At 40.8% G+C, this 11,779-nt stretch overlaps 1 protein-coding gene across 1 annotated transcript; it reads left to right on the forward strand.

The window, feature by feature from the left end:
- The first annotated feature begins 5,243 nt into the window (after positions 1-5,243).
- On the forward strand, positions 5,244-9,565 carry LOC130111214 (proteasome subunit alpha type-4). The gene is made up of 9 exons (XM_056278309.1): positions 5,244-5,316; positions 5,804-5,831; positions 5,955-5,997; positions 6,132-6,294; positions 6,547-6,624; positions 6,769-6,857; positions 7,281-7,411; positions 7,824-7,947; positions 9,276-9,565. The coding sequence occupies exons 2-9, from the start codon at positions 5,829-5,831 to the stop codon at positions 9,428-9,430; spliced, it is 786 nt and encodes a 261-aa protein (XP_056134284.1). The 5' UTR covers positions 5,244-5,316; positions 5,804-5,828; the 3' UTR covers positions 9,431-9,565.
- The last annotated feature ends 2,214 nt before the right edge of the window (positions 9,566-11,779 follow it).

Consider the following 11,779-nt stretch of genomic DNA (forward strand, 5'->3'; position numbering starts at 1 on the left):
TTTATGACAAGCATTTAAACATGTTTGATGTGTTAATGACATGATGTTAAAAATCCACAGTGCCACCTCTTATACTCCTGTGCTGAACGAAGGTTTTAGCACTAACGTATAGCATGCTCCGATGTATAGAAGGTGATAGGGACTGTGCAGACATGTCATTGTGGATCTCAAATGGGCTCCTACTGCCATTGACGTTTTTGCTGATTTGGCCCACAATGTCCCCACCAGGATCAGCAGTGAATTCTGGTGTCCCAGAGCATCCCCCTCAGCATCTCAGCTTCCCCCTCAGTTGAATCTCTACATACTAACCGGACTGTGAAGTGAGCAAAGAAGATCATCTCCGACCCCTCACATCCTGCTCATCACCTCTTCCAGCTCCTTCCCTCAGGGAGGTGCTACAGGTCACTGTCCACTAAGATTATGCACTTCACAAACAGTTTTTTACCCCTAGCCATAAGGACTCTGAATTCCTCCCTATAGTCCCCTCCTCACACACCATTGGCATAAATACCACCATTCACCTAATTGTCATGTGTGATATGTTTATTTCTGTTATTGTGTAACTGTATTGTTTGTGATAATATGCGTGTCTGTTGTTGTCCATGTATGTATTGTGCTGCAGAGTTTAAAGTGTACCCAAAACAAATTCCACCGGCCTTGGTCGTGTGACTAATAAAAAACTCTAATCTAATCTAATCTGCCCAACCTGCCCAATTAGGAGCCCAGTCTTTTCTCTTCAACTAGAGTCACAGGCTACTCCGCTCTGCCTCCCCTGATGCATCCTTGATGGTCTGGCATAGGGCTTGTCCATCGATCCCCATGTCATTCAGCAGCCTTATGGTTGATGTTGCCACAAAGCCCTGGCATCTGACCTCGACTGAGCAGACCATTGCTCTCCAGCCTCGTTCCTCTGCCTCCACTGCAAGCTCGATGTATCGGAGCTTCCTTCTCTCGAAAACTTCATGCAACGCATCTTCCCATGGTATGGTGAGTTCCACAAAGTAGACAGATCACAGAGAGTTGCACCACAGTACCAGATATGGCCTCAAAATGGTAGTGACTATCTCCAATTGAACTCTGAGATGTTGGCCCAGGTCCACCAGCATTTCCCAGTCTCTGGGAAGGACAAGGGTCAGACACCTGGAAACAGCTGTCCAACCCTGGACCTGTTCTGATTATTTGTGCATGATTAAATTTGATACCTTTAATGCAGCTATGAATAGGCTACTACTACTACTACTACTTTTGGATGCTCCCATTAGGGGTCGCCACAGTGGATTATCCATTTCCATTTCTTCCTGTCCTCTGCATCTTCTTCTGTTACACCAGCCACCTGCATGTCCTTCCTCACCACATCCATAAACCTCCTCTTTGGTCTTCCTTTTTTTCTCTTCCCTGGCAGCTCCATATTAAGCATCCTTCTCCCAGTATACCCAGCATCTCTCCTCCACACATGTCCAAGCCATCTCAATCTTGCCTCTCTTGCTTTGTCTCCAGACCATCCAACCTGAGCTGTCCCTCTAATATAACCATTCCTAATCCTGTCCTTCTTCGTTACTCCCAATGAAAATCTTAGCATCTTCAACTCCGCCACCTCCAACTCTGCCTCCTGTCTTTTTGTCAGTGCCACTGTCTCCAAACCATATAACATCGCTGGTCTCACAACCATCTTGTAAACCTTCCCTTTAACTCTTGCTGGTACCCTTCTGTCACAAATCACTCCTGACACTCTTCTCCACCCACTCCACCCTGCCTGCACTCTCTTCTTCACCTCTCTTCTGCACTCTCCGTTACATTGGACAGTTGACCTCAAGTATTTAAACTCATAAACCCAGCCACTGAGGATGCACAAGCCAGTGCATTCTTAGTGCCGGTCACAAGCCCGAATAAATGGGAGGGGCATCCAACGTAAAATCTTTGCTCAATCAAATATGCGGACCATAAATAAGATTTCGGCCATAAATAAGCTACTTTTGTTTTTAAGGTGTTGCGGATTGGGGGTGCATCAACCTGGTTGGGATGTAGAAGGGGGTGCATTGCCTAAAAGTTTGGGAACTGCTGCTCTATACATCCATAGAAGCCTGGAATTCCTTCTTTTTGGACTGTTGTGTCCACATGGTTGTTTCTCACTAGATAGTTGGTCAACCTTTGACCAATGATGCCTTAAGAAAATCTTACTTTCCACATTTTCAAGCCCTTGGCAGATGTTATTTTCCTCCAGCTGCAGGAACAGACCTGAAGCCTCTCCTTGGATGCTGTTGATGTGCAAGATTTTTGTTGAGCGCTTTCCGTCCTCATAGTCTTTTTCAGCCCTAGGTCTGTAACCATGTTACCTGTCCATGAGTCATCTTCCATCCCCGTTCTTGCAAACTCTAGGTATGTTTACTCTTTAGTTCTGTTCATAGCCATGGGTAGCTAAACCATGTCAGCCCCAAATGGGGTCTATTTCCTCCTGTCAGTTGTCTTTCCAAGCCGTCACATGGTCTTTCCCTTGTTGTCAGCCATTCTATCATAACAGTCACTGGATAATTCCAGGTTGAATTAAATAAATATACAGGACATGATGTTAAAAATCCACAGTGCCACCTCTTATGCTTAGGAGACGTAAGCTTTATCTTACCTGCTGTATGATCCCGTCCTTCTCTTCTATTTCTATTTCAGCCTTTATTATACAGTGCTAACAAATACAAATATCAAAACATTAGATTATAATTCATCATGTCAATTGACCCATTAATTTATCATGTCAATTGACTTATTAAATGAAAGTTGTGAAATTAGCATTTTGGAAAAAGAAAAGTGGGAAGGGAGACAGTCCCTTACCTGAAGGGTCCTCAATGCAGCATTGAGGCTGTTAGTTTCATCTTCATCTTCATACTGTAACGTGCATGGATAAGAAGACCCGCTGGCTCGCGGGTCTGACCCTTTAGTCGAGCTGTTAGCGATGTCTCCTGCGGTGCGGGCGATACAGGTTCGCTTCCCGGCCGCGGCAGTTCCTGTGGTTGCGTTGTCCCCCGAATTCGCTACAATACCTTTGGCAAATGCAGACCATCAGCTAAGGGAAGATAAAATCAGAGTAAGAGTAGAATTTGTAAGGCCAGTACAGATATATTTTCAGTTTTTCTCAACTCCCTTAGAACCAAATTGCCAGTCAAGCAATAAGAAGTGGCTGTGTCACTTCGTATATGAATCAAGTTATTTTGGTCCAACTGTGGCTTTGGTACATCACTGGATATCCAGATTCTATCATCTGTATGCAGGCCATCTGATTGCAGTGAGAGATGAGAGCAGGGAAACCAAAGAGAAGACACAGCATTTGAGTTCTGAAAGGGTGGCAGGACCAGAAGTCAAACCTCAGCGTTCTTCCTGTCTTCCTGCTCATGCAAGGCTATCCGCTTGTTTTCCTGCAGAAAACAAAATAAGTGGTCGAGTTGATAGGGATTAATAGCAGACATCTTGATGATAATTAAGTAAAACGTACATCACTAAATGAAACATTCTTGGACAATATTATGGAGGGACAGTGATATCTATGATTTTATCTAATTACTAGCATTAGATATCCTAAGTAGGAGGCACTGAAGAAACGTGAAAAGAAAGGTGAGGATATTGCTGGACACCCACTAGTTTTTCCAGCCGATCGTCTTTGATGCTCTTCAGAAACTGCTCCTTAGCTAAACATTCCTTCAAATATGAAAGCTCACTGTTACAGATGGACTGCTCAAATTTTTTAAGGCTGGGGACAAATAATACTTGGTTTATAAATTCTGATGATTTGTTTAACAGCTAGAAGCAGGCCCAACAAGATTTGCTTGCAACTCTTATCTGCATGTTAATTGAAAATGGTTGAACAAAGACAAGAGAGACTATGATGACGTGAAACTCTTTCAGACATGAAATCATCTGTCTTGCATGCAGATGAGATTATAGCTAAGTAACATTTGATGTTCAGATGATATGAGCACGCATTGCTTGGGGAAAGAGAGATCTAGTATTAAGGTCTGTTACTTTTTCACTTTGTTCTGGAGACTAATTTGCTTTGAGTACGGCTCAGAGATTTCATTTTCAGCCCTTTCCAGCAAGAGATGCAGGAAAGCATTGTGCTCCCCCAGCTGTTTCTGGCTGTACTCCAACTGTCTGATTTTTTTCACACATTTCTTCGATATCCCTGCACACATACATACACAGACACATAAACATGTTGAGAAAACATAATCTGTCAAAGAAGAACAATATTCAACATTCAAATCACTCAAAGATAAGCACTCATAGATATCTAATTTCATGTCTATTGCAACCAAACACAAGGCCCACTTACATTTTGTCGTGTTCTTCTGTATCGTTGCTCCTCTGAGTTGGAATAATTAAGATTTTTTTTGTTTTTGTAGCATTACAAAGCTAAATTTGCATCACACCTCAGTCTGATGACAAAAGCTCTGCTGTTTGATTTGAATGTACATGTTATGACAACGGTTGCTATATTCTGGTGATAGAACATTTAGAACACACGGGCAAATTCTAAATCCTTGATGGATGGATGGATTGCATTTACGTATATAGCGATTTTCTAGCTGCAACAGCCATTCAAAGCACTTTATGACCAAGATCATTGGGCTACAGTAAAATGAAAAACAGCCAAGTGAGATAATGTTTTAAATTACAACCCATATATAACACAAAAATAATTAAATGCCTTATGAGTAAAATTGATGTAATTGAACAATTCCGGGCGGTAATTAAATTACTTAGTGAAATATGAGTAAAATAGGGGATTTTCTATATCTCTAGTTTACCCCCTTTTCATTATAATGTGCTGTTAAATATAATCTAAATCAAACACTGTATGGGATAAATTCACAAATCACATTGTACCAAATACAAGTATTATGAATCCTTTGTGGCACAGCAATAAATAGTAATTAGCTCTTCACCTTAAATATAAGGTAAAATGTCCTGCTGTGTAACAAAACCATAGTAAAGATGACACAACATTCAATATTCACCTTACATTGAAGTTTAACCGCTAATTCTTATTCATCACTATAGCACAAAGGATTCAAAATACTTGTGTTGGGTCATTGCACCAAACACGTGTAATTTGAATCGTTTGTGTGAAAAGGGATATCAGACTTTGCATCTGACCCAGTGAGCCGCCATCCGGGACAATACAGACGTTCATTGTGGGTAGTTGGCACGGTCATCCTAAGCAGCAGGAGGCGCTGCAATTTGATTCTTCGACACGATACTATCCCTGTGTGTGCGTTGGGCAACAGCAAACTGAAAGTGGAGTCCTCAGCCTGAGAGAGATATATTAACGTAACAAGTTATTTTTTGTAATCCTTATCGTCATTATTGTTGTATTTTACTGTCATATGAAGGGATAAGTTCAATGGGATATTGTACTGTTCAGAAATTGGTTTCTTTATTCATTTTTTTAACTAGCTACCATGCTAACAAGCTAGCATGCACAGATATTGCAGATTCATCCCCTTTGCGGTAGTGGACGTTTTGACTCTTTTTAAGGAAGGTTGTAATACAAACCAATGAATTATTACGGAATAGCGTGTTATTTTGTAGGTAATGCTACATGATCCCGATTTAATCTCTTACACTTGCTCCCCAGTTTATGTGTTTGTAAAACCAGATCTAGGATGTGAGATGTGTGCAGTAGCAAACCAATCTGTTAAGTCGGTGCACTGAGTACCACTTAAACCAGCAGAAATGCCTGAACCGTGTTGTTGCCGGTTGTCCTACCGAGGCGTGTATTTAAAGTTTGTTGTTTGTATTATCTTTCATTTGGCAGGATTAAAATTAAAGTAAGGTGAACAATGGTAGGTGTCTTCTATTGTTTTATGAAATGTCATGTTCAAGTGGTTATGCTTTGTGTGCTAGAATATGTTTTCAAAGCTCCTCTTAAATATTATTTAATCACTGTCACCTGCTTTTATTTTTAGTCTCGCAGATATGATTCCCGGACAACCATTTTCTCACCTGAAGGTAGGCGTTATTACACATAAATCATATTTCCCCCATTTTCTTGAACCAGCCAGTTTGTTTTGTCTTGGAATCTTGAAATGTTCTATTTTACATTTAAAAATTAACAGTGTAAACATTGTGACTGTATTTTACAGGACGCTTATATCAGGTGGAATATGCCATGGAAGCAATCGGTCATGCTGGAACATGTCTAGGGATTTTAGCAAACGACGGCGTACTCTTGGCCGCAGAGAGGCGTAACATCCACAAACTGCTAGATGAAGTGTTCTTCTCTGAGAAGATCTACAAGCTTAATGAGTGAGTGGGATGAATAGCAAATCATCTCCCAGCATCCACTGAGCTATTTCTTTCACCTGCTATTTCTGTGGACCCTACAGTTATTTAGACATATAGTGACTTGGATAACCTAATATATACATGTGTAATTGTGAAGTGCAAAGGAGTAATTTATGTTTGTCAAATTGAAAATTTGCACATCTTTTAAAAAAACAAACGTGTGTTTTGAGTTCCCTTCATTTCATGGTTGTCCTATGTTTGACTATCTCTCAGAGACATGGCTTGCAGTGTTGCTGGAATTACGTCAGATGCTAATGTTCTAACAAATGAGTTGCGCCTAATTGCACAGAGGTAAGTTTAAGAAGGAAATTAATTCACCTTTTGATGTTAGCTCTGTTTAGCTATTAGTATTAGCTTGTGATTGAGCTTTCACTCTATCACAACCTAAAATTTACTCAGAGCTTGACAACCACACACTTTCATTCCCCCTTACAGATATTTATTGCAGTATCAGGAGCCAATCCCATGTGAGCAGTTGGTGACAGCCCTGTGTGACATCAAGCAAGCCTACACACAGTTTGGAGGTAACCTGCATGCCAATTACTCAGGCCAGTTTATGATCTCATTGTGTTAATGTCACTGAACGATGTATTTAATTCAATTCATTAAACGATAATTTCAAATTTGTATATAAAATTATAAGAATTATATATCACATGTTCTTTTTTACCATGCATGTGTGTTTGTTGGTTCATTTGGTTATTTATCACACTCATTTGATATATGTTAACTAATAAGGCTGAACAAACCTGCAACACCATTAAGTATTTGAAAGTGTACTGTTTCTGTGATTCATAGAAATATCTTTTATAAATTTAAACTCCTCATTATATGTATAACCAGTTCTTCCCACCACGGTCACAGAAACACATTCCATTGGGCATCTTACAGGCATATATGTTTGTATGTAAGGTTTTATGTCACACTTCTGTGGTTTGTCTTCCTAGGTAAACGGCCATTTGGTGTTTCTCTGCTGTATATGGGATGGGACAAACACTACGGCTTCCAGCTGTATCAGAGTGATCCCAGTGGCAACTATGGGGGCTGGAAGGCCACCTGTATTGGCAACAACAGTGCTGTGAGTGTGATAAAACAATATTGTAGACTCATCAGATAAATCACATTCGATACACTAAATAATCTAGCACAGTTCCTGTGTTATTTGAAATAAATAAATATTAACATTCCAGTCATGAACACATTGCACACATTAGGCTTATTGTACATTAAACTTTTTTTTTAATAAGAAGTTGAAATAAATTTCACATGGAGTTTTCCTCTTATAGTAAAAGCTTAAATTTATTGGATGCAGTCTTGCATCAGAGACTGCTAACTGCAGATGAGGCATTTTTACTTAATATATGTTTACGTTTCTTCTTAAAATGCATATTTTAATTCAAATATTGATGTAGAGAGTTTATCAGTTTCCAATACTGTGGTGATTCTGATCTGTTTTTGTTGTCTGACTTTTTTGGTTTCCTGGACCTCAGGCTGCCGTGTCCATGCTGAAGCAGGATTTTAAAGAGGGTGAGATGACTCTCTCATCTGCTCTTGCCTTGGCTGTCAAAGTCCTCAACAAAACTATGGATGTCAGCAAGCTTTCTGCAGAGAAAGGTGAGGCAAAATCATAGACATTCCAAAGGTACTTTCTTTTTATATTATAATTACCTTTAATGTAAAATGGCATTTTCTTTTTGTCTGCTGTCGCCAACTCCTGTGGTCATTTATGCCAGTTAAAAATGAAAAATTATGCACAAGATCTTAAGACACTAAGTATCTTGGAGTAGCTGTGTTGACCTGAGATCATGTGGCTAAATCTGAGCGCAAATTAGCAGACCATCATCCTACCTCTGATTTTCAGAAGTTTTGTAAACATATATTCACATCGGGCAAAATCCTTCAAACAGTTTCAAAGCTTTAATAGTCCGTGTTCAAATCTTGATTAAGATGCTGCCTCCTTTTAGGTAACACTCACAACTCACATTGTCACACGTACATAAATTATGTGCCTACTCAACATTTTTAGCTTTTGGCTACCACCGGGGGGAGCTATTGCACAAAAGGAGTGGTACTAGATGATAAGTCTATAGTAATGGGCTCTGTGCATAGTCCACTGACGTCCGGTTTCTACTACAGCGGTCATACCAGTTTCCTGTTTGTTGGCGTGTGCTATTGACAATAGCATGTTTTTCACGATGCCTGCAAGATTTACCATGGAAAAATGTCAACAACATGCACAGAATTGTCAACAAAACTTTCACCTGCACCTACCAGCAAATGGGTGAAAAGTTTCAAGTTGTACATATCAAGTCACGTCCACAATTATGGGGGTCCGTCCGTCCGGACTCATCCTCATAATTGTGGACATAAACTTGATATGTACAACTTCTCACCCATTTGCTGGTAGGTGTAGGTGAATGTTTGTCGACAATTCTGTGTATGTCATTGACATTATCCATGGTAAATCTTGCAGGTATTGCGAAAAATATGCTATTGTCAATAGCACACGCCAACAAACAGGGAACTGGTATGACTGCTGCAGTAGAAACTGGAAGTCAGTGGACTACAATTATGCACAGGGTCGATTACGATCTCATATTGGTTAAGAGCTCAGATCCAGTAAACTTTAATACCTGTTGGGAAATTAGATTGTCACTGCAGTAGAGAATGGACTAAATCCAAGAAAAAAAGGTATGAATAGAAATGTAAATCGAAATGAGCAAAGGGACGTAAAATGGGATGCATCAAGCCTAGTAACACGAGAGAAGTGCTGAGTAAAAGATTATGAGAAATGTAAATTAAGGGACTTTGTATTGAGCGATATGTTGTCTACAGTGTATTATACCATAAGCGGTAGACCCTGAGAGAAAGAAGCCAGCCAGTTAGATGGATTACTAGTTCTCTTCAACACACAATCTAACATAATGCTTTGACATCTTTAGTGGAGATTGCTACCCTAACAAGGGAAGATGGTAAAACAAAGATCAAAGTGCTGAAACAGAAAGAGGTGGAGGAACTCATCAAGAGGCACGAGGCAGAGGAGGCCAAGGCTGAGAAGGACAAGAAAGAGAAGGAGCAGAAGGAAAAGGACAAATGAGCTACGAGTTTGTTTTTTTCCCCACCAATTTTTACCAACGCTGTTAAGTGTATTGACTTTTTCATTAAAAAAAGAAACTGTTGGATATGTTTATGTCTGTATCTTTACCACAACAATTATATAAAAACGCTATGAAATTGATTTATTCTGGCAGTTTTTTTAATTATTTGCTGCTTTGCGAACATTCACAAACTTGATAGTACTTACAAAGCAACGAAACTTGAAATGAGATCATAAAACCATAAGGTACAAGGCCAGTCATGAACTGGGAGTTACTATATAGGTCTAATTTAGTAATACTGCTGTTTGCTGAAATACTAGAAACAGACTTTTTGCCAATGGGGTCTCTACTACATTATGGGTCGGCAGGACCTGGCCCCACCAGATGTCATCTGGAGCAATGCACGACATGATCAATAATTCAGTGTAACAAGCAATATTTTTTTTCTTCGTAATTATCAGTTGTGTGTTTATTACATATGACAACGGTAATGCTGTCCGATACGTTCCAAATATCTTCCTGTACCTGTTGCATAAAGGTCAGTACTTCTAATAGTCTGTTTAGTGAGCACGGGGCCCGTCAGTGTTCGTTTAACCAAGTGAGCAGTTGGAAACAGCACGCATGTTCTACGCACTTTCAATAATGAGCTGTGAGGCATGATCATGTTGGCCCCATGCCGAGAGCAGCCAATAATAAAATGACACACTACATCAAGATGTTTAGTAAACGCCGCTTACAGTATCAGCGTGCAAAGAAACTTCAACGTTGAAAAGGATCAAGGCATTTATACACAACACCACTGGGCAACAGAGGTTAAATGCACTTGCTATGCTATCAGATGAAAATGAATTCATTCATGGATTGGTGGACTTCAACAAGTTATTGACACGTTTGCCCAGATGAAAGATCATCGTGCAGCTTTTCAAGCAATGAACATCACTAGTCAGTATATTTTGCGTTATTACAAGGCGTGGTATTCTTGCTGCTGGTTACAGCCTGGAAAGCAATGGGTCTCCCTGCTGTGAAATGTTGCTTTGGATGTGTTATTACAGTTGCAGACCACAATGACCATATACTACTTGATAACTTTGGACTTGTATTGCAAGGCTGTATAACAAGGTAATATACCAGTTGTGTGATCAAATGCGTTATTGATGATGTCACTCATGTCCCTGTCTCCACTTCCACTAACTCCTGTGCCATGTTACATTAATGTGTGCAGCATTTGTGATTTCATTGATGAGGTGTGTTTATATTTGGATTCATTGAGCAAGTAGGTTTGTGTGTCGTTTCACTGTTTGTGTGTCGTTTTATTGACGATTCAGGCGCTGCCCATACAGAGTTTATTGTGCCCCACCAGGCTTTCCTTGCCAGAGACACCCCTGTGCTTGGCAGTATGTTTGCAATACTAGATTCAGTACTAGTGCTGACATCAATATCCGTTGGGTTTCTCTAACTATACCCTAAGGAATTGTGTCACACTGGGTGATGATGTCTGAGGCCATCGTTCTGTCGGAAAATGGTGGATTGCTCCCTCCGAATTGAAGATGAGTTGTTGCCTCAAGTGAAGGAGTTCAAGTATCTCGGAGTCTTGTTCATTAGTGAGGGTAGGATGGAGTGGGGGATTGACAGACAGATTGGTGCAGCATCAGCAGTAATGTGGACGTTGTACTGGACCTTTGTGGTGAAGAGGGAGCTGAACCGGAAGGCAAAGCTCTCAATTTACCGGTCAATCTTTGTTCCAACCCTTACCTATGGTCATGAGCTTTGGGTAGTGACTGCGAAAGGGTGAGTTCGTAGATACAAGCGGCTGAAATGAGTATCCTCCGTAGGGTGTCTGGGCTCAGCCTTAGAGATAGGGTGAGGAGCTCGGACATCTGGAGGGAGCTCGGAGTAGAGCCGCTGCTCCTTCATGTCGAAAGGAGCCAGTTGAGGTGGTTCGGGCATCTGATTAGGATGCCTCCTGGGCGCCTTCCCTTGGAGGTTTTCCGGGCACATCCAACTGGGAGGAGACCCCGGGGTAGAACCGGAACTCACTGGAGGGCCTACGTGTCCAATCTGGCTTGGGAACGCCTTGGGATCCCCCAGGAGGAGCTGGAGGGCATTGCTGGCGAGAGGGACATCTGGTGTGCCCTACTTAGCTTGCTGCCACCGCGACCCGACCCCAGAGAAGCGGCTGATGATGTGATGACATGGGTGATGATGTCATGCTATAAATATTTATCTTAAATATGACCTTCTTGGGTTGATTTCCTCTTTGTATGTCCCAATATACATTACTGTGTTCTCTACAATAACCTGAGTATCTCTCGTTATTAGACAAAATGCATTATCTCATTTATCTACCA

Source organism: Lampris incognitus, chromosome 4 (assembly GCF_029633865.1).
Source record: "Lampris incognitus isolate fLamInc1 chromosome 4, fLamInc1.hap2, whole genome shotgun sequence".
NCBI classification, from domain to species: domain Eukaryota; kingdom Metazoa; phylum Chordata; class Actinopteri; order Lampriformes; family Lampridae; genus Lampris; species Lampris incognitus.

Bases quoted from the DNA above. Each gene is read 5' to 3' on its own strand.
- LOC130111214 (XM_056278309.1), top strand. The intron at 6,295-6,546 runs GTGAGTGGGATG...ACTATCTCTCAG, and splicing joins AAGATCTACAAGCTTAATGA to AGACATGGCTTGCAGTGTTG. The intron at 6,625-6,768 runs GTAAGTTTAAGA...TCCCCCTTACAG, and splicing joins TTGCGCCTAATTGCACAGAG to ATATTTATTGCAGTATCAGG.